Here is a 25001-nt window from a genome sequence, read left to right on the forward strand (position 1 = left end):
CCGAGGATCAAAAGACAGCGAAAACGCAACCAAGGACAAGGTGTTCACAACCTTGTTGGAGGATGAAGCTTGGACATGCAAGCTTCGCAAAAATATATTTCAACGTGCAGATGACAAACTTATGGAATGCGATAGATGCCGGGAACACCTCTGTGTGAAATGCATCAGCATGGAGGATAACGAATACAGATCCTTGTCGAAATCTAACTCCATGTGGTTCTGTGCGCCATGTCAGTCCATCGCACAGAAAACCCTCCAAACACCGAATTTAAGTTTGAGCAAAAGTGCTCAGAGGCCATGAAAAAATATGCAGAAAGATTGAAGAGAGTAGAGGAAGACCTTGTCAAGAAATGCAAGGAAAAACAAGTTAGGGATATAGTTAGAGAGGAACATGCCCAAACAACAAGAAAAAGATGTTCTAATGGGACTAGATGATAGGGAAAGAAGAGAACGGAACATATTAATATTCGGAATCAAGGAGCAATCAAACAGCGAACCAACTGAAAGAAGGAAAGCTGACGACAGGGAAGTCAAAACTATCTTGTCGACATGCAAGCTGCCCCAAGAAATAATCAATAGAGTTACAAGAATAGCAAGAATCGGAAGACCTAAGGAAAAGGAAAATGAGCACAACAAACCAAAACCGATTCTTGTTTCGTTTAACTCAATAGAAGGTAAAATGAATTTCATCAAGCATATCAAAGAAGCGTTTTGGGCCCAATACTATTTGTTGTATATATCAACTATCTACCGGAGATACCAATGTCCCAATCGCCACTCTTTGCTGATTATACAGGCAAATAAAAAATAAAGACCTAAATAAATCCAAAAATGGTCCAACAAATGGCTGCTGAAATTTCATCCAAAGAAATGTAAAGTTCTTTCGCTTAAAGCAACTCAGGAACGACAATACTATATGGAAGGATCCGGTGGAGAAAGAATCCAACTTGAAAATGTTGAGAACGAAAAGGACATTGGCAGCACCATAGGTAAGGACTTAAACTTTAAAACTCACATACAGCAAGTTGTAAACAAGGCAAACAGAATAGTAGGACTTATAAGAAGATATTTTATGTATATCGATGAAGACATGCTCACTTTGCTGTTCAAATCTCTGGTAAGGACTTAAACTTTAAAACTCACATACAGCAAGTTGTAAACAAGGCAAACAGAATAGTAGGACTTATAAGAAGATATTTTATGTATATCGATGAAGACATGCTCACTTTGCTGTTCAAATCTCTGGTAAGACCATATTTGGAGTATGCTGCAAGTTTTCGAACCCATCAAAAGTAAAAGATATTGAACTTGTCGAAAATGTTCAGAGGAGGTCTTCCAAATTACTCCCTGGATTTAGAAATCTGACTTATCAGGAGAGACTGGAAAGGTCAAAACTTCCGACGCTACAACACCGTAGGACAAGAGGAGATGTAATAAAGGTATTCAAGATAATGAAAAGTATATATGGTTGTAGAGTATTGAGGCGACTCACGTGTGTGGTCTACAGAGGACAGGGAGAACGTGGAGAGTGTACGTCGACAACATAAATGACAAGACGACGCTTCTCACAAAAGGTATTGTCATACGTAAAAAAAGTCATTCAGTTACTGTCCACCAACCCCAGACGTCCCGATTACAACCCTGAAACCACCACCAGAATACGTGTATCTGATATACCCTTACCGGCTGATGATAGGCAGATAAAGAGAATATTACTATAAACAAATGTGTTAAAAGATCATTATACCGTGATGCATTTAGCTAGAACATGTGCCTGAAATTTGGAAAAGAGGAGTTACTCTTCCTTTTTTAAAGGTGGTCAAATGTCACGTGGTGACCCTTCTAGATACAGACCTTTTTTTGAAAAGGTCATCAGTACTCGTTTACAGGATTGCCTTGACACTACTGTTCGAACATTTCCAAACGCACAACAGAAAGGCTTTCGTAAATACACGACGGCCACGTTTTCATTACAGGAAACAACATACCACAATTTCGAATTAAATAGTAAAGTCGTCTTGGCCTTTCTGGACAGCTATTGACACTATCTGGCATTCAGGTCTCATGCGTAAACTCTTCCATCTCGGAGTCAAAGGTCACCTCTTCAACACCATCCGCGATTGTTATAGTGACAAAAGTGCCGTGATGTGGTATGGGCTAAAGTCACAATGGTTTCCTGTTGGATCGGGGTAAGGCAAGGAGGGGTCCTATCTACGTTTTTATATGAAATGTTCATCTACAATCTGCTCGTTCTCTTAGAAAATAGTAATCACGGCGCAAAGGTGGAGATCTTAAATACCGGAAACCCGACATTAACAGACGATATTACTCTTATCAGTACCTCCCCACTCTCACTTCAAAGACTCCTGCATATCTGCCACAGATACAGTGTAAAATGGAAATTTGAATTTGATAAATCGAAATGTAATATTGTTGTGGTTTGGAATAATATACCAAGTCAGCCAAGCCACACCTGGGTGCTTGGTCCCGACCACATTGGTATCGCCCTTTCTCAAACTCACCTCGGAAGAGTAGTATCCTCTCGGATGTAGAACGTTCAACGCGTGCATGCTGCATGTGCTATAGGCAGAAAAAACACTGCATTCTATTACTGGGATCGACCCATCGTCTAGTTTAATTTGTGCTCTTGTCAAGGCCATTCTCTACAAGTGGTTTTAGCTTCTGTGTTATATGGTTGTGAACATTGGGGTCATCTTGGCTCAAAAGAACTTACTTTATTAAGTCATTTCCAGCATAACGGAGCTAAACTCATGCTCATGTCCCTCGACGCGCTCGTTCAGATATTGTCGAACATATGCTTGGGTTATTTCGCATTTCTGCGGAAATCTACAAGAAAAAATTACTTCATCTGCAAAAATTTTTATCAACCCTTCCTAGAAAAGCGTATTTTTACCGTTCGCTTATATTCCTTTTTGAAAGCGCGTTCTGGCACCTGTGATAACTACTGCTCCAAAGGTTACTTCCCGGATATCGTAAATGTGCTTCAAAGATATAAACTGGAACCTTTCCTGGATTCGTATATTCGTAACAACGTATTCCCCTGCAAGATGCAATGGAAATCAGCTGTTAAATTTGTCATAAATTGTGCTGAAAATTTGGCTCTAAAGCTCGAATGTCCATAGACTACGATTTCAAGATCTTTAGCAAGTGTCATTCCTCTTACAAACCGTATATAATGTGGCTTGCAGCAGAATCGCTAGTAGATATTCGCGTGCTTTACTCCTTAAGCTCTACCTTGTCCACACTAGCTATTCCAGCCCGTACTGTGTGCGTTCTTTGTTCCGAGCCCGTCAATGACGTATTTTCTTACCTCTGCTGTTCCTGTGGTAATACGAATGAGCTCCATAGCTACAGGAAGTCCTCTCCGACTTTGTTCCAATATCTACCGATCGCTTGTAAGTGAAGAACATGCCGCTATTGTTTATACGTTTTTAGGCCTGACCTCAGGCCTTCAGCTGCTAAATGCTCGCTCCTTAACTAGTAGTTCTTATTTTGTGACGTTTCCACGCGATATTGTGGATTTACATGGGTAAATCCTCTACTTCCTCGCGTTAATTGAACTGTTACTGTTTATATATGTATATATATTTCCTTTCTCTGTCGATTTCTTGTATTACCAATATCTACTTTGGGAGGAAATAAAGTTTGATGATGATGTGTTTGTATCGAGTACAAACCTGTATTAGTGATTGAAATCCATCTATAGTTACAGTCCCAGTGAGTCCCGGTTCCAATCACCCCGGTAATAGTCAATGACAGTGCAGTAGTCTGGTGCTACTTGATATGATCACTAATATTTTGATACACCAAGCAAAGTGGGATAGAAACGTTCCACAGTCTAGTTTTAAAGTGCCCAACAATACCTGTATTTAACTTACCCTGTTCTCGCCAGTACCACGACATACCAACAAAAGTCATCCCATTCCCACAACGTGAGTTCACTTTACACTCGTTATGATTATCTTTATAACAAAATGTATGAACCGCTCTATAACAAATTATATAATCCCATTATCCAAGATGAAATCGGTCATGTTTTTAAAAGTGGCCAACTTGGTAAGTCACCTTGTATCGACAGTAGGTTGAACGATTATTTATTTATTTATTTATTTTTTTTAAATTTAAAGAAATGTTTATTTCGATTTTTTCTAAGTTATCTAATGTTAATTTTCTTAAAGATGAATTTCCATCCAGTTGGTCAAAAGGTGTCATGTCATTATTCTATTATTCAAGAAAAGTGATCTTAATGACGCTAATAATTACAGAGGGATAACATTTGTAGGTTGTTTGTCCAAATTATTTACACGTATTTTAAACAACATGTTACTTAATTGGTTTGAGCAGTCACTGTTGCCCCATTTGGATTTAAGCCTGGCCACGGCACCAATGACGCTATAATAGCTCTACATGGTACTATAAAAAGTACTTGCAAAAAGACGTAAGCTTTACTGCTGTTTTGTACATTACATTAATTTCTTAATTTCTTAGATGAATGAACATTATGCAGGAAATAATAATATCAGACTCCAGAGCAAACAATTTCCAAAGAATTGGCTATCCAAAGGATTTTAATTTAAAATTTGTCATGCAAAGAGGTACTGCAATCCAGTATCGTAAAGATACTTCGAACATTTTCATCTACGAAAACCTTACTTATAAAAATTGCTGCTGTAATTAATGATTTTTGAAACGTCAGCCATCAGGAAAAACCATAACACCATCTGACAAATCGGCTGAGGATATAATACAAGAACTATTAAACTTCAAAGAAAAAATTCAGGAAATCAGACCATCAGCTCGCATCGGTTTTCCCCCGCGTCATTAAAAGACTTCCATCTTGCAAAATGTTCAACACCGGTTGATGAAGTCGCACTTCAGCCTTTGCAGGAACATCACAAACGAAGTGATAATACAAATTAATAAAAAAAAAATCTCAACAATCAGGAGACTCCGTCTTGTTGGACTGTCAAAAGGGCAGATACAATAGTTAAAAAACACAAGAAACGTTATGGACGACAACAAACTGTTGTTAGTACCTACCGGTATTCATTTGAACATTTTTATGACGGCTTGAACGTGAAATCAGAAATAAAGTAAGAATGGTACAACCAGGTTATAACTGGAATCCGATCAGACATATCCAAACTTGAGAAGCTTTCAAGTGGTATTCGTATTGTGGAATGAAACTTACAACGGTCGTCTGAAGACGAGAATTCTGTCGACATTGAGGAAAGAAGTTGGAAAAGACTCAACCGATAAATTGTGGTTTTGTGGTTGGTGACCTGTTGTCGCCTTTTCCCCAGCCACAATGATTCGTATCAAGTTCTGCAAGAGGCCAGAATTACTGGAGATACTTGGTTTTGGAGAAAAACTGGCTGATAAAATTCTACAAGTACGCGATGTATTGGGAGATATCATATTTTTGGCAATACCATATCTCAAACCAACGGATGCCATGTTAAAGTGTATTGACTTTTCACCTCCCTGTGAGAGATATGACAAAAGTGCTATGCCACAAATGCAACAGTATGGCCAAGATGGATCTAATTTTTCTCAAAAGGATCCTGACTATTGACCAGAATTCCCGCAAAAATCATCGCCCCCGCCATCTTTCCCCAGCAGCTATGGACAATATCAACAACATTGTGACGGCTACGGATATCAACAACGCAGTGACAATTATGGATATCAACAACGTGGTAATGGATATCTGCAGCAACGAGGCGACAACTATGGATATCGAGGTCTGCGTCAGCGCGACCCTAGAGAGGAGCAGCAAGAGTTCTATGGTCGACATAATAATCAACCACAGAGACGGGGACGTATCGTTATCTCTAAAACTTTACGATATGATGGTAGTTCGGACTGGAAGGCATTCAAAAAGTTTGTTGAATCAGAAAGCCTCACTGCTCGCGAACGTAGGGATAACCTCTGTTGGATAGTAGAGGGCAAGGCCAGCGAATACTTTACTATGCTTCTGGAGCTTGACCCAAGTATTAAATTCCTCGACATTATGCCTAGGATTGAACGTCACTTTGGATTTAAAGAACTCGCCGAGACCACCCAAGCACGTCTCCGTTATACACACCAATATCCAGGGAAAAACATTGCTGATTGGGCTGCTAGAGTATTGTCCTTGTCTTCTAGAGCATATCATGACTTCCCAAATGAATTCATGTACAGACAGGCAATTTTAACAATCTGCCAAGGGGCTATGGACAAGGAAGCAGGTCAGAACGTTTCCAACCTAAAATTACACACCACTGAGGAGGTAGTCGATAAAATAAGGCTTATCCAGCACAACAGGAAAGCTATTTATGGGAGGGACAAATCTTTGGCCAGACCACCACCCATTGAGGATGTCTCTGAAGACGAGGATATAAATGTAAGCAGGGCCTTTCAGAAGAAACCCACATCTAAATCGTCACCATCGACATCAGATGTTGGTAAGAAGTCGTTTCCTCACCGACTACAAACCAACGGTTATTATCATCTCTGGAGGACAAAGTGGCTAGTTTGCAACAATCTCTCCAAAATATTTTAGAGATAGTTACGACTAAGAAGGATATAATTTGCTATCTCTGTGGAGAAAAAAGGACACATGGAGCCAAATTGTCCTAAATCGGATGACAAAAAATCAATACAGACTGTTGATGCGGTGGAGGAAGAAGACAATAAAGAGCTGATTCAGTTAAACCCGAATGGGCCGTACAGACGGGCCTAAATCCGATCCTAGACAGCGACGGCCCCAACCTCAGTGATATGAGACCATCAAATACACAGGAAATTGTGACAGTGACTGAGGAAAATGTCGCGAATAAGCAGGTAGTATCTGAAGAGGATAATATCATGGAGGTTACAAATGATGTGATATCTGATGATGATGGAGGCATGAACAAAATAAGTTTTAAGGAGGATGGAGACACAGGTAGTGTATAAACATCTGAATTATCAGGAACTGAAAACGATAAACTTAAACGATTACGATCAACATCCATGTTTCAAGTTATGTTATGAAACTAGAGCAGTAGTGGACACTGGTGCAGAAATTTCAATAATTTCGGATGAGGTCTACAAGAACCTTTTTGAGCCACTACAGATATTAAAACGTGTGACACTTAATGCTGCAGGAAGGAACCAACCAATCGAAAGCTTTATAATTGGACCCATAGAATTAGATATAGGAACTATGAGTTACCACCGTAACATTTACGTTGGACCAATAGAGGATGCTATCTTGTTGGGTTTAGACTTTTTAAAGGACAATAACGCACAACTTATATATCCGGAAATTCTCTTGATATGCGTTTGAGTGGAGAACATCTATCTGTGAGAACAGGTAAGGAATTCTCAATTGCTCCAGGTGTAAAGGTGTATGTGCGGAAACGGACTGGGGTACCACCCAATAATGTAGCAAGAGTAAAGTGCCAAATCTCAGGAAACATTTTGATTGTTCTGATGTGATTGTGGAATCTACAGCAGAAAATGGACTATTGATTCCTAGATCAGTTCACCACACGAATTCTCATATAAAGCTGTATTGTGTCAATGTCACAGACAGAAATATAATTCTGAAAAGGAAAACTGAACCAGAAATAACACAATAATCCCATATCTGGGGATACCTTGCTCTGTGATCAGGACACATCAAGCTCAATTCCATGTCATGTGCAATGTCTGATTAATGACGCCCAAGGACAGTTATCTGCTGACGAATTCAGCAAATTTTCCACACTCATCCAGGACTATTCGGATGTTTTTGCGAAAAAATGATTTTGATTTGGGTAATTTAGGTGCCATTAAGCACAATATCGACAAAGGGACAGCAAAACCAATTAAGCGACGATTTCGTAGAACTACAGCATGTTTTACTAATGAGGAGGAATCCATTTTGAAAAAAAATGCTTGACGTCAGAGTGGGTATCGGTGCCAGTATTGTTACGTAAACGCGATGGTGGAGTGCGCTAGTGCATAGACTATCGGGGTCGCCATTCTGTAACAACGAAGGACGTTTTTCCACTACCCTTGATAGAAGAATGCCTTAATGCACTTACAGATAACATCTGGTTCTCCAAGCTCGATGCAAATACGGCCTATTGGCAAGTCCCAATAAACAAGGAGGACAAACCAAAGACCGCATTTAATACAAAACATGGATTGTATCAGTACGTCAAAATGGGCTTTGGTCTTTGCCACGCTCCAGTGACCTATGTCAGGGTTATGAACCTTGTTCTTCGAGGATTAACCTGGGGCATTGTACTGGCTATCCTTGACAACATTCTTTTACTAGGGCAGATATTCGATGATCATCTCCAAACTCTGGCAGCAGTTTTACAGCGATTCCGAGAATACCAACAAAAATTAAAACCAGTCAAGTGCGAGTTCTTCAAGAGAAAGGTGGAGCTCTTAGGACGAACTGTAAATGAAGATGGCATTGAACCCAATGACAAACATGTGGAGAGAATGAATGAATGGCCAACTCCAACAACATCTAAAGAGGTAAAGCAGTTTCTTGGCTTTGCCAATTACCACCGTTCATTCACTTCCGGGAACGCCAAAATTGCTGCTCCCCTTCATGGGTTGACTGGAAAGAACGACTTCAGTATGGAAAGGTCCTGGAGTCATCATGAAGTGCTACACCCCATGTGTATCAATGCATATTGGTAAATCAGAGAAAGCTGTGAACCATGATCGACTGAAACTATGCACCGACCGTAATCTACCTCAGTGGATTAAAGATAAACAGGAAAATCGCGACGTCCAAACTGTGTGTGCCAGAAACCCGATGATGGAATCATGATGATTCAATGTCACTTTTGCTTTGTGTGGTTCCATGGATATTGTGTAGGCTTGACCGCAAGTGATGCAGAACAACTAGAACTGTACTGTTGCAAAGCCTGTGGACTCCGTACCAACACGTGACCTTTTTTAAAAAGGGGAGGGGTGTTGTGGGATGACAGTAAAGCGTGTGAGTGATTAGAATGCAAGCGTGCGAGTGATTGTTTTGAGAGCCTCGTTTTTTGTAGAAGAAAAAGGAAAGAAGAATAAAAACAAGCTGAATTGGCATTGTAAGAGGGCACTTATGCAACATAAAAAACACATTAAAACAATACATTTAAATGTACATGGCAATTAACAAATATAGACATAAAACTCTAAATATTCTCCACATGTAAGAACTATCTTCAATGTAAACAGTTCATTCGGCTGCTCGCAGAATCCAGCGATCTTCTGCTTCACAGAGCTACAGTAAAAATATGAAAACAAATGTTGACACCATAATGTAAACAAACTGCTACTCTGACCTTGACTGCCAGTAAATCAATTTATAGATAAGCGAGGTCTGTATTAAGCCTACTGCAAAGTACGTTGTATTTCATGTCCATCCATTCTATTGAGCTGTATTATAGGTTAGTACAATTTGGAGAAATATTGAAATTAAAAATTGAGAAAACAACCAACGTTATCAGATGGTGATTCTTTAGGCTGAACCTATGTTATCTTTGCTCGCCGGGCAAATTAAATATTGCGGTTATAGATTATAAGAACTTGCAGCACATTAACACTACGAATATTAACTTACCTAGTTTTCAAGAAGGAAGTATAGTATTTTCCTCACATGAGGAGACAAATCCGCTGGTACGCGAATGCTATATGCCACGTGTAGGCCAGCAACATGGAAACGGTCCAAGTACGTGCAGGGTTATCTCCCGTGAGCGAAAAGTATCATGCTAATAATTAACTTAACTGTCACGCTCGGTGTTTGTTATAGATGGGTAATTCTACAACTTCGGGACAATTTCTGTCCAAGGCAAATGAAAAGATTGAAATATGATATAAACGAAGTGTTTTGAAATGTAACATTTCAAGACCTCTAATAACATCTATTTAATGCTAAATTAGCCGAAATATTTGGTGGTGTGTCAAGGTAAGGAGGCCCTTATATATCCACCGTAACGGTAAAGTGTCCGCAGGTACGTTACGATAATCAGTGAAATTGTTTTTTTAAAGATTTAATTACATTTGCCATTGCTGGTTGCAGTGTGCTGAAAAATAAGTAATTCAGTAATCCTTCTACCAATGATTTCATAAGATCACTCATTTAATTTTGTTGATAAAGGACATTAAATCTGTGTCCAGCGATTCTAATGTCCGTACCATTACCGTGCAAAAAATTCCGGATGTTTTGTTAGGATTGCCCGTTTTCAAAAGTTCCGGCTTATACAACTTTTCTTTCGTTCCTTTAAAGCAACATGGCTGAATGAAAAGAACATATTTGAACTATGCTAGACCAAACAGTAAGGCTGACCAGACAGGGTTTAGGACTAGACAGGAGCCGGTTTAGAAATTAGTACTGTATATTACAAGTTAATGTTTTAGTTTAGTTTAAACCATATTTTATTTCATTCATTTTTATGTATACATAATATGCATAATTAATATAAGGATTCAGAAAAAAGTATTACATACTTATATGAATCTGTCTCCTTAAATAATGACAAGCAGGTGACAACACTAAAAACTTTACAACATACTTAGTAAGAAATATGTTTGAAATAGACAAGTGATAAACTTTGTAAATATATGAAGGAAAGAAAGACGGAGAGTGAAAGAAAGAGAGAGAGGAGGGGGCAGGGGAGAAAGGGGGATAATGAAGTGTTTTAATACCATTATGATACTAAACTGTAGTTGCTACATTGTACATAATTACATATTGTACATCAATTAAACATACGCAAATGTGTTAGTTCACACAACTCTCTGGGATCAATGAGGTAGCACTATTAATTTGCGAAACGTTTGGTTTTAGAAATAAAATATTGTATACAACGGAAAACGTTTTCATTTTCATTGATAGTTAGATTTGGATCTCCGTACAAAAGCATGTCGAGTGTGTAATTTTCGGGCAAATTTAAAAAACATCCATTTCTTATGTCTGTATAATTAGAACAAAATAGAAGAAAATGTTCAGTAGTTTCGTGTGACTGTCTACAGGAGCAATAAGGACTATCGACAAGATTACGACTAAACAGGTGGGCATTTAAAGAACTGCAGGACATCCTTATCCTAGCGTGATGAACCTGGTCAAGACGATTCCCAAAATTATAATAAGGAGGGACAGTACGGGAGTGTCTGTGTAGGTAGTTTTTCAGATTACTTATAGAGGGGTTATTTTTTACTAGTGGTGGTAGCGAGTTCCAAAGGTCGATAGAAGAAGGAAGAAAAGATTTCTTAAATAAATTAGTTTTACAAAATACATTACTCAGATTATCAGCATCACGTGTATTATATTGATGAGCGTCGGTTCTGCGCTGAGGAAGTAGTTGTGAGAGATATGGGGGAGAGAGACCAAAAATCATTTTGTGTATTTGAACTGTTTTCTTAACATTGCGTCTATATTGTAGACTATCCCACCCAGTTTCCTCATAAAGCTTAGCATGACTAGTTAGTTTAGTCCCACCCGTCATAATTCTAGCAGCTTCAAGCTGAATATTCTCCAAAGACTGACATTGTTGAATAGTTAAGTTATCCCAGACCATATCGCCATATTCTAGAATAGGTCTGATAAATGAAAAATACAAAGTTTGTAGAGAGTTTCTGTCTATTTTGAACTTAAATTTCCGTAAAACAGCGAGTTTATTAGAGGCTTTCTTTATCATAAAGTTAATATGTTCAGACCAAGTACCATCATGAGAGAAGAAGAGTCCTATATGTTTGTGATGTTTGACCTCATTAACAGGAACGTCATTCATAAGTAAAGGTGGGTGATGGGGCTTATTGAGTTTTCTACTAATCAGAAGAGATTCAGTTTTATCAGGGTTAAAAGTAACCAACCATTTTTCAGACCAGGCATATATTTTCCTTAAACTGTCATTCAGTAAGTCTGCACATTGAAGCGGAGTATCTACTATAGCATAAAGTGAAGTGTCGTCGGCAAATAGTTTTATTATTGCGTTAATGTCGTCAACTATGTCATTTATAAAAATTAGAAACAGTAGAGGGCCTAGTATTGACCCCTGGGGAACACCAGCCCTTATTACTTTCCACTCAGAGGTTTTACAATTTATAACTACTCTTTGCTTTCTGTTATCTAAATAACTTCTAAACCACAAATGCAAACTCCCCCCAATGCCTATTTTATGTAATTTAAAAAGTAGCCCTGCATGCCATACTCTGTCGAAGGCTTTGCTGATATCACAAAAGACCATTCTAATTTCTTTACCTTTATCTAAAGCCGAATATATATCATTAGTAATGGCGAGTAATTGATTAATTGTAGAGTCACCAGCCCTGAATCCGGATTGGGAAGATGATAATAGAGAGTTCTCAATAATAAACTTATACAGATATTTATATACACATCTTTCCATTACCTTTCCGACAATAGATATTAATGATATAGGACGATAATTGTTGAGAAGAGAAGGGTTATCTTTTTTAAACACTGGCGTAACATTAGCTAATTTCCAATTATTAGGAAAAGATGAAGTAGTTAAAGAGTTATTGAAGATTACTTGGAGGGGGTAACTCAAGATTATTGCTGCCTCCTTAAGGAGTCTAGGATTAATTAGGTCAGGTCCGACTGCCTTAGAGCAATCTAGATTTAATAGAACAGAAATAATGTCATTCCTATCTATATATATATGACTAAGAAGAGGTTCGTTGTTAGTAGTAGGTGGAAGTTCAGCATTAGTATCATCGACGGTAGAGTTGAGACAGAAGAATTCATTAAATGCATTTGCTTTATCAATGTCATCAGAAAAAATAGAAGTTTGTGTATGAATGGGTGGTATATTACAGGTTTTGTTGGTGTTAAGCATAAGTTTACCTACCGTTTTCCACCAAGACTTCCCACGTGTATTGTTACCCAGCATTCCACATAGTTTACGGACATATTTAGTTTTTGCATTACGTATTGTATTTACACATTTGTTCCTAATTTTTTTATACTTACACCAATCCTCTATGGTTCCTGATCTCTTAGCTAATCTAAATAATCTTTTACGTTTCCGAGCTAACTTACGAATTTCACTGGTCATCCACGGAGGTTCTCTGCTACGTATAGTAACTACTTTGTTTGGAACACATTCCTTAGCGGTGTTAATGAGTATATCAGCAAAGCCATCGACAGAGGCATCTAAATCATCATATGTTAAAACAGTATCCCAATCAACAATAGAAAGTTTCTCTCTAAAAATGTCATAATTGCCTTGGTCATATAACCAAATATTACGTTTCATTGACGACTTCTTAGGTACAGTTATATTTAGGCTACAGAAAATAGGACAGTGATACCTCAGGGGCTGGTCTAGAAAACTTTCCCCAACAGAACATTTCTCAATCAAATATGGATTACTCACACAAATAACATCAAGCAATGATGAAGAATTTTCAGTATAAAAGGTAGGAGACGATATCATTTGGGTTAAATTGAAAGTGTGTAATAATTCGTGTAAATATGGAACGGATTGGTTATTAGTTAAATAATCAGCATTCAAGTCACCGGTTAAAACAATATTATCACACCCAGTATTAAAAGCAAGTTCTAACGATTGTGAAATATGATCCCATGTAGAGACTGGAGAATTAGGTGGTCTGTAGAAAGTGCCATAAAGTACAGTAGTACCTGCTAAATTCAATTCTACCCAAACACATTCAACAGTAGGAAGCTCTAAGTCGGGGCGACGCTTAGCAGGTATGTCATTTTTTACGTACACAGACACTCCCCCTCCTACACGATCAGATCTAATATAACAAAACGGTTCACAATAACCAGGAAAAGTAAAATCTGTTAAGTTATCATTAGTGGAGAGCCAAGTTTCAGTAAATGAAAGTACGCAGACGTTGTGCAGTTCGGTAAATAATACATCCATCTTATTCCGGAGACTTTGGACGTTCAAGTGAACAAAAGAATACTTAGTACTGTCGTAATAGTCGCTTGCATTACTAGAGAGGTAGGAAGATTCGGAGGAGATTTCAGAGGCAGAGTCGGAGTTGTCCGAAGGACCTGGATTTATCTCAATATTGCCTGATATAATAAGTAACAACTGAATTACACACAGGAGAAAAAAATGCAAAAGACAATGAGCTACATCACAAAATCCCAGAGAGTCTTGAGATTTAGCATTAATTATAACCTTAACTAATTTCGTAGAAATCTGAAAAACTTTTCTATTAAATAGTCCTATCCGAGCACGGTGTAATTGTAACGAGATCAGCATTATGTCACATCAGTACTGGTGTACAAAAGCATGAAACAATGGTGTGCTCGGACAGAATACAACAGATATAGTTTGAACAACGACAGTATCATATAAATAGTAAGGTGGGGGACGGGTCGGGGGATAGGATAATGAAGGAACAGAAGAAGTAGAGAGAGAAATATAAACGTCGTGTGCATTTGGATAACAGCAAGGTACACAATGAGGTCAAAGTTGAGGTTCTAACATTGGCGCACGGGCCGGGTTAATACGAAGAATTGTCTATGCGGCAACAGGGGAGAAAGCCTTTGATTTTATAATTACATATTTACATGTGCAAACACAACGCGTGGTTATATAGTAATTGAATGAAGGTAATAACTTATTATTTATGCGGCATTAGGAGAATTATATTGATGAAAACAGTGGAATTATAACATGTAAATAAGATCCAGCTCACATGATACAGGTAACTGGTAAACCTACATATGGGATAACCCAATATGTCTGCTTCACGGTAGCATGCACTTGACCACGTGACTGCACACACACACTCAGTGAAGTGCACATACATATGTTTGTAAACAGAGAAATCTGATACTATGGGTCATAGATAAAGAAAAAGAGGGCAGACTTTTCAATACATTGTAATTGTCCATAGCAGTTAAACTGTGACGGTGTGGACACAATGCTGACCGGGACAAAAATAATACTGACACATGAGATGGGAAAAAGTACAGGTATGTACAGGTCATGTAAGTTATATAACCGTGTATTACAAACCGATCTTATTTGATTTCGAAATTAGATTAAGCTGACAAGATATCTAGTACACAGACAATTAATACATGATTACGATAATTCATGCATAATCGATCAATATTTTTGAAATACAATGACACGGAATGACAAACTAATTCATTGATAATGAAATGTGCTTGGATTTATCAAATGACAGGTTATCAAAGTCAAAAGTAGTAAGCTAGAATTAAGGTCATCTATAGTGAACTTTATTGTATGTTTGGTTACTGGATCACGTGTCCAAACTGAACCAGATCGTCTACCGATCTAATGCCGAAGACCTTGGCATTTAGATCTTTAACCATCACCTTGCCATTCGTCGTCCACGTTTGAAGGATAGCTTTAGATTTTACAAGTTGGCGCGAATGATAAGCGAGTTCACTCCGCATCTTGGTGAGATCTTCATTCACTGAGATGTGCGAAAAGGAATCATTATCGCGGAATGCTTTCCTTGCCTTCAGAAGCTTGAACTTCGTATCGACTGACTTCAGACGGACGATTATTTGCCGAGGTTTAGGAGGGGATCGTACACTAGCACTATGCTGCTGACGACGAGGTTTACCCACACGATGAGATCTCTCAACATCGGTGGGTTGTAAGTCAATACCTGCAGCAGTAGCAGCATTCAAGACAACGGCTGTAGTATCCTCTTCGGGTGATTCCTTGAATCCAGAGAATCGAACCAGGGCTCGACGTCCATATTGCTCGACGTCGTCTATATGAAGACGTAAATCACGGTTCTCCTGTTCGAGCATATCAATACGTTGGATGAGGGGGGATACACGGGCGTTGACCTCCTGTGTAACTAAGTTAGCTATGTCCGCCTTAAGAGAAGACTTTAGAGCCACTACAATCCTGTCAATATCATTATCCGACAGCGACGATGGACTAGCACTGCCCATTGGATACGACCCAGGAAATGAACTGGGTGGGATGTAGCCCGGGGGGTAGGGATGACTAGGTGGAGTGGTATACTGAGGCTGGGGCTGAAACCCAGGTTGGCCAGGAGTAAGACTCATTGTATCTCGTAGAGTGAACACCTCAGAAAGTTCAGTTAGTTTGTGTCTCTTAGGATCCCGGGGGGTGAGTGAGCCGGTCGAGGAGGAGGAGGATGAACTAACTCGATTACGTTTTTCTCCTTGAAAAGACGATACAGACATGTGTGCTAAAAGTACATATGAATTGGCAGTTTCAATATTACTAAAACAGTTCAGCGTAGATAACTGTAGGTAAATATGGACACCTACATGTTATCATCGGGATACATATACAATGGCTGCCACAGAATGCACGGGCCAGGCATGAGTACTCACTGTTCAATATGAAGGCCAAAATATAGCTACAAATTGTCAATAATGTGGCATTTTATCGCACTGTGGTATAAGGAGGCGTCTAAAAACCCGCCATTTGAATTATGGACCTCAGGACCTCGCTGAATTACCTTTTACATTTTTGTTTACCGGAGCTGTTTAGGTTGACGTCATTTCGAATTTTACGAAACATGTACACAATAAATCATGAAAATGCATGGCAAGTTGTTGTCTAGGGTAACATGTACCTATCATGACTAATCATGGTCACTACAGGCTATAAAGTATACCGACAATGGGTAAACCGGACTAGAAGTTATAAAACCGACAATGACCGACCACAGACCGGACTAGTCCATAGAATTGAAGTGACCTGTATAAAACTAATGACATCCTTGGAATGATACAATTAATTAAACTTGGTTTAATTACTCTAATTGGATTTCAAACACCAAGTTCATTAAAACTAGAAAATAATTTTGATAAACGTCTCACCTGAGGAAAATATGATAAGTAATTGGACTCAGCATACAACTTGAATGGAATTATTTCTTCGACAAACTATTGTATTTAATATTTTAACAACATTTCCACTGAAGAGCAAAATATTCTTAAATAATCTTAATTAAAATTCAATAACCACATTTATCGCAACAAAACAAAATATCGACCCTTTACACTCTCCCCTCCAAAACAGAAGTCGCCCCCGACCGTTACTCAAAAGGCTATTATACCCTTAAATACAAAACGGAGTTTTGTCATATCATGCCATCTTATCTCTTACCAGACTATTACATCACGAAGATTACCACATCGAACTGTTGGTACAATTTGACAAGTGTCAATTTATATCTGAAATTAACACATGTCCAGTCTGTCTATATTTCAGCAATATTTACAAATTTGCTAGTTTCACCAACACCTCAACACTACAATTTTCTACAAAATTCAGTACCACTCATCTATAACTCCCTAATCCACCTAATACTACCAATCTTAAACTGTTTGGTCTTAGTTATAAAGAGATATTGTCAAATGGCATTAGAGCAACTGCTATAAATTCACACACAAGTATAAACATCCGGTGTCCTAATCATCACCTTAGAGATGCATATGATGAGGTATTAAAAGTCTGATGTTTCTCACTAACACATGTATATATTATAGGTCACCAATTTAAATGTTAGTTATTATTAATTACAAAATTGTCACTTAAGTTCCTAAACGATCGTGCATCAGTCATAACTCGTTATGACCAGACAGTACTTGTGGGTTCCCCCACTTCATCATAAGTCAGTCTCAATGGCGCACGTCCTGTCCTCGCATGTAATACTTCCGGTTCATCAACGGTAGTGTCTTGCGCACTGTCTGTGGAATTGTCGCTTTGATTTGAATGACCTACTGGCGTCATAAACCCCTCAATATTTGAGTCACTACCATCACAAGATTGGTCGACATCACTGGAATCACCATCAAGTTCTTTAACTGTGGTTTCGTCCTGCAACGAATCACGCGAATCGTGTGCGGATTTAGTTTCATTGATTTATTTGTTGATGTGTTCCTGGCGTTATGTTTATGTGTGTCCCTGATGTATTGTTTATGTGTTCCAAATGTATTGTGTATGTGTGTCCATGGTGTAAGGTTTATTTAATTTGTGTCCCTGGTGTATTATATGTGTGTTTCCCTGATGCATTGTGTGTGTGTGTGTCCCTGGTGTATTTTTGCTGTTAGTCAATGGTGTAATGTTTATTTGTGTGTGTTTTATACACAAATACCACACCAGTATTACCCTGTGTGAGTTTTATTTACCAATCACACACCAGTATTACCCTGTGTGAGTTTTATACACAAATCACACATCAGTATTAACCTGTGTGAGTTTTATACACAAAGCATACACCAGTATTACCTTGTGTGAGTTTTATACACCAATCACACACCAGTATTACCTTGTGTGAGTTTTATACACCAATCACACACCAGTATTACCCTGTGTGAGTTTTATACACCAATCACACACCAGTATTACCTTGTGTGAGTTTTATACACAAATCACACACCAGTATTACCCTGTGTGAGTTTTATACACCAATCACACACCATTATTACCCTGTGTGAGTTTTATACACCAATCACACACCAGTATTACCTTGTGTGAGTTTTATACACCAATCACACACCAGTATTACCCTGTGTGAGTTTTATACACCAATCACACACCAGTATTACCCTGTGTGAGTTTTATACACCAATCACACACCAGTATTACCTTGTGTGAGTTTTATACATCAATCACACACCAGTATTACCCTGTGTGAGTTTTATACACCAATCACACACCAGTAATACCATGTGTGAGTTTTATACACCAATCACACACCAGTATTACCCTGTGTGAGTTTTATACACCAATCAAACACCAGTATTACCCTGTGTGAGTTTTATACACCAATCACACACCAGTAATACCATGTGTGAGTTTTATACATCAATCACACACCAGTATTACCCTGTGTGAGTTTTATACACCAATCAAACACCAGTAATACCATGTGTGAGTTTTATACACCAATCACACACCAGTATTACCCTGTGTGAGTTTTATACACCAATCAAACACCAGTATTACCCTGTGTGAGTTTTATACACCAATCACACACCAGTAATACCATGTGTGAGTTTTATACATCAATCACACACCAGTATTACCCTGTGTGAGTTTTATACACCAATCACACACCAGTAATACCATGTGTGAGTTTTATACATCAATCACACACCAGTATTACCCTGTGTGAGTTTTATACACCAATCAAACACCAGTATTACCCTGTGTGAGTTTTATACACCAATCACACACCAGTAATACCATGTGTGAGTTTTATACACAACATAAACACCAGTATTACCCTGTGTAAGTTTTATACACAAATCAAACACCAGTATTACCCTGTGTGAGTTTTATACACCAATCACACACCAGTAATACCATGTGTGAGTTTTATACACAACATAAACACCAGTATTACCCTGTGTGAGTTTTATACACCAATCACACACCAGTATCACCTTGTTTGAATTTTATACACCAATCACACACAAGTATTACCCTGTGTGAGTTTTATACACAAATTACACACCAGTATTACCCTGTGTAAGTTTTATACACAAATCACACACCAGTATTACCATGTGTGAGTTTTATACACAAATCACACACCAGTATTACCCTGCTTACGTACATCTGTTTTGAATAGAAATGATTGAAATTGTATGTATAGGTATATCGGATCTTATCACTGATTACATTATGTAATCCTGAAGTAGTTTTCGTATAGTATGCATGCTTGGCTATCTTTTGGACATGCCATAGCCCGCAATTGCTTACGTACATGTGCAACAGAAATCTTTCAAGGAACCTATACCTGATTCTCAGAAAATTACCCTACCTTGACCTGCCGACATGTAGCTAAGTGGCGGCCAAACTTTTATACCAGTCTTCCGCTGTCAAGCGAGTCGGACACTTGTGGTAAGTATAATGTTATCAGAAAAGTCAACAAACCGTTAAATTTAGATGAAAGTTAACTACTTGTTGAATTTTAACTATATTGTATTTTATATTGAAACAGCAGCTTTATGTCAATGGGATTTTTGATGATATCGCAAGTTGTGTTGGTCGTGACATGTGTTTCCACCGTAAAATCTGATGCAAGTAATTTACATTATCTAACAAAATTATTAATCAGTATGATACCCTGTAGTTTGACGCGGTCTCTGTAACTTTGTAACAGGTTAAAATCGATTTAAATACGATGCAAATTGTGAATAATTAGCTGTTAAATGTTTATTTTGTAATCCGTAATTATTCTGACAAGGAAGTAAATAAATTCATATTTTGATGTAGGTTGTGTAAACATATAAACCGAAAGTATCATGATACCTATATGTAAACCGAAAGGAGTTTACAAAATATAACTTTGCATTGTGTTCATATACAAATACTTTAAACAAGTGGCCTTTGCAATCTAAATGTGGTTCTTGAAAGTATTTTGAAACTTATTTTCGTGTTTGTGTTTTTTTATTTTCATCCAATCACAATAAAAGAATAAAATAAAGATATTTAAGACCGAATCGTTCTCAATTTCAGAAAATAAGAATGGCTTCTTCAGGACAGCACCTATTAGTAGCGGCCATTGACTTCGGTACCACATACTCAGGGTACGCTTTCTCCTTCATCCATGACTTTGAACGGGATCCCTTGAAGATTTCAGCCAATTCCTGGGCAGCAGGGTCAGGAGGTCTAATGTCCTTGAAGACGTCAACTTGTGTTCTCTTTAAACCAAACGGAGACTTCCACTCTTTTGGTTTTGAGGCTGAAGACAAGTATTCAGATCTAGCTTTAGACCAGAAACAAAATGGATGGTATTACTTCCGACGATTTAAAATGAAGCTTTATGAGAACAAGGTATTTAAAAAGCCAGCTTGATTTATTTCCTTAAATGTTGATACAGTATTTATGTGTATGATTAAGTCTGGAAAATGTATGAAAACCTCACATTTGATATGGATTCATGTACTGACTCAGTGAAAACGCAGTCCCCTTAATTGCTCAATAGTTTATTGGTTCAATGTCTACCGAATATATATATACATATCACACAGTAGCACAAAATGATATCTGTGTGTTGTGGTAAAAGCCTTGTACATGAGCAAAAGACTTCAGATAAATCGAGATCTTGAATTTGACATGGAAATATACACTTGGCCATAAGTTTGGGACCACCCATATCTTAGATAGGAAAAGATATTCAATTGTGACTCAGCACGTTTTAGGCATCTAACAAAATATATGTAGTCGATAGATATTTACAGAACCTGAAAGACTATTAGCAAACTTTTTTTTTCGGAATACTTTTTGGAGTACGTCTTTTTGAAATGATATACTGTAAATAGCAAAGATTTCGCTTCGCGAATACTTTATTTTTGCGAACTTGTACATCTACACATGATTGACGACTGACTCTTCTCGCGTATTAAAGCGAAAATGAATCACATGCGAAATACATTCATAAAAACTGATGTTGAAATGTATTGATCCTAACTTATGACGAAGTGTCATTGTAATACGACATTTGTTTTGTTTTATTCACATGGTTTTATTTCAGATGTTTTACAGGACTTATTCTATATAAATAAATCTTTTCTATAGAATCTAAACCGGTCATTCAAGATAGAAGATGACCAGGGTCACACCATGCCTGCAATAAAGGTGTTTTCAGCATGCATACAATATCTCAAGGATCATATGGTGGAGTTCTGCAAATTACACGTGACAGACATAAACATATCAGACATAATGTGGGTCCTCACTGTTCCGGCAATCTGGTCCGATGCCTCCAAGCAGTTCATGAGAGAGGCTGCCGTGGGGGTAAGATTAAATTCATTCGATAAAACTAGAATAACTTGTTAAAAGGGATAAGTAAAGATACGTAAAGACGACATTTATTACCAGCATTTTGTATGATTTTGTATGGCCATATTGGTTATGTTTCTAGGCTGGTATCAAAGGAGATCATTTGATGATAGCTCTAGAACCTGAGGCGGCGTCCTTATACTGCAAGTATATTCCTATTGAACGAAAAGGAGAGGGAGGCATGAAGACTTTCACCTCTGGGTCGAAGTACTTGGTGTTGGACGGTGGTGGTGTGTATAACGAATAACCCCTCAATTAAAAAATGTTTATTTGCTCTTAAATGTATTGATTTTAGGCAATATACAGGATCTTACAACAGTTTACTCCATGCAAATGAGACATGGTATACATATGTGTCTTATTCTTTCACGAACTAAGTTTTTGTGATCGTTTGGAAATATCACAAAATAGCGGCAATAAACTATATAATCACGATTTACATACCTATAAATTTCTCATTCTGTTGCCATGTAGGTATTTTCTGGTCGTTTTTCATCGTGTACATGTTTGATATAAAATATGGGTAAAACTTTGAGTTTTGAATTGATTCTGTTGCCATGTCAGTATTTACTGGTCGTTTTTCATTGTGTACATGTTTGATATAAAATATGGGTAAAACTTTGAGTTTTGAATTGATTCTGTTGCCATGTCAGTATTTACTGGTCGTTTTTCATTGTGTACATGTTTGATATAAAATATGGGTAAAACGTTGTGTTCTGAATTGATTCTGTTGCCATGTCAGTATTTACTGGTCGTTTTTCATTGTGTACATGTTTGATATAAAATATGGGTAAAACTTTGAGTTTTGAATTGATTATGTTGCCATGTCAGTATTTATTGGTCGTTTTCCATCGTCTATTTATTTGTGTACATGTTTCATATGAAATATAGGATTGAAAGGCTAGTACTAAAGACGATAAGACGACTTTACTACTCCGCAATCTTGACGCTCCGACAATTACGTTATACTGAAGGAATCGATACACTTAGCTGCAATTATGTATCTATTTTTTTATTTAGTCCACCCTCTCCCAACCCCTCGATATGAATCGGGTGGCAGCAGAGTTTTACCTAACACTGTAGAGGGAAAATATATATAAATGTTACTCAACCTTGGTAAATAAAGCAAACAGTCATGCTTTCAAGTTTTACTGAGTGCCTTTAGAAAATTAATTGAATAAAATTGATCTCAAATTCACCAATTCAGTACTGACCTACCTACTTTCACTCGTCTGTGCATGTTTGTCTGTTTTAGGGTTTCCGTCACGTAATTAGATTTTTTCATCAGATTTGAAACAAAATTAGGAGATTACCTTGTTGGTTGAAACATCCCCTCGTCTCTAATTGGTAGCTCAGCAACTACGTCGAAATAAAAAAAAAAACTACAGCAAAATAATGTAAGCATGCTGCCGATTTTGAGTTTTTATTTTTTTTTTATAGGCGGTACCATAGATATTACTGTACACGAAGTTCAAAGCGATGGATCATTGAAGGAAATCCACACGGCCAATGGTGGAGACTGGGGAGGGACCAAAGTGGATAACGCCTTCCAGATTTTATTATCCGGAATTATAGGTAATGGCGCATTTCATCGTTTTCTTGAAAACAACAAGGCCGATATGGTAGATTTTTTCCGTGATTTCGAAGTAAAAAAGCGCACGATCAAACCAAATGCTTCGTCTGATGAAAAAGTCACATTTAAAGTACCGACTGCAATGAACGTGGCATGCAAAGATGAGAACGGGGAGGATATAAGCACAATTATAACGTCAAAATCGAAATACAGAGGAAACTTAACAATCGTCGGTGATAAGCTTAGAGTCAGTGCAGATCGAGCAAAAGAATTATTCAAGGATCCGATTAACCATATCGTGACCCACTTGAAGACCCTGTTAAGAGACCCGAATTCAATAGGTGTGAAGAGCATTCTGATGGTCGGAGGCTTTTCGGAGTCCCTAGTACTTCAGGATGCAATCAAAACAAACTTTCCAAACCTGCGAATGATAGTACCACAAGATCCAGGACTGGCTGTTCTGAAAGGGGCTGTTATCTTCGGTCATGAGCCAAGGGCTATCAAATCACGTGTTTGTAAGTACACTTATGGAGTAAGAATGGCAATGGACTTTGATGCAGAGAAGCATGATTATTCCAAACGTTTTATCACCTCAACTGGAGAGGAGAATTGTCTTGATATCTTTGATACTCATGCTAGTATTGGGGATATCGTGGATATCGGACAACCACAGGCAGTAAGGCATTACAAGCCCATTGAACCAGACCAAGTTTCTTTACAATTCTTAGTGTATGTTTCTAACCAGAAGAACCCAAAGTACGTAACAGACCCCGGATGTTACAAGATAGGTCAACTGAGAATCGACATGCCGGACACCTCAAAGGGATGTGAAAGGACTGCTGGGGTAGAGATGACTTTCAGTAATACAGAAGTCGAGGTAGAAGCTACTGACAAAGATACTGGAGAGAAAGTTAGAGCGACATTTGACTTTTTGTAGTGTACATGTACTCGATAAACTGTTTCATTGGCTGTTGGAAAGCAATGGCGTCTATTCCGATGGAATAATGTTTAATGTAGTAGTACAAAGCTGGTGTTTTAGTTTGGTATCAACGTCCGCACATTAAAATTTACTCGTTCTTCATATACAGCTTAGCTTCAGATCTTGTGAATATCTTATTGATCCTAGAAGGTCTTGCTTGGGAGAATTGTACCTGACTTGCTTACTAGGTAATGAAGGCCACAGATCACTATCACTTCCGGGTCGGCTTTATCTACAAGTAGGTTTTACAGGTAATTTTTCTTACATAGATATAACAAGTATTACTCTGTACTTATATTTTTGACGTAGCAATTGGGAGCTTTCGTTATTGATGTTTATATCAGGGCACAGTTTATGGTGACACTTATGTATTCATATCCTGTTCGGTTGTTGATAACTTGAATATTTTAGAAATATTAACTGATTCTTTCGTAAATTACAATAATAAAATTGAGAAAAGAATACATGTCGGCGCACTATGTAGTTGAAGGGATACTGAATTCCTATCACTATATCATTATTGGGAAACTGCCCTCTATTTAGAGCATTAAGACTGGCGATATTTGAAAAAGTCATGTGCACATCATTTGCGTAGAAGGAGCGTCTCGGGAAGATTTTATGTTCAATATTTATACACATCAGT

At 37.9% G+C, this 25001-nt stretch overlaps 2 protein-coding genes across 2 annotated transcripts in view; one reads left to right on the forward strand and one right to left on the reverse strand.

The window, feature by feature from the left end:
• The window catches only part of LOC132544739 (heat shock 70 kDa protein 12B-like), a 96349-nt gene that overhangs the window by 59076 nt on the left and 12272 nt on the right, over window positions 1-25001 (reverse strand). The window lies entirely within an intron of this gene.
• On the forward strand, window positions 20490-24316 carry LOC132544738 (heat shock 70 kDa protein 12B-like). Its single transcript, XM_060208388.1, has 4 exons — window positions 20490-20798; window positions 21543-21761; window positions 21889-22036; window positions 23247-24316. Exons 1-4 carry the CDS (start codon window positions 20490-20492, stop codon window positions 24314-24316), a joined length of 1746 nt encoding a protein of 581 aa, XP_060064371.1.

This window comes from Ylistrum balloti, unplaced genomic scaffold, assembly GCF_031769215.1.
Source record: "Ylistrum balloti isolate Yb309-2 unplaced genomic scaffold, AGI_CSIRO_Ybal_v1 Utg369808, whole genome shotgun sequence".
NCBI lineage: Eukaryota > Metazoa > Mollusca > Bivalvia > Pectinida > Pectinidae > Ylistrum > Ylistrum balloti.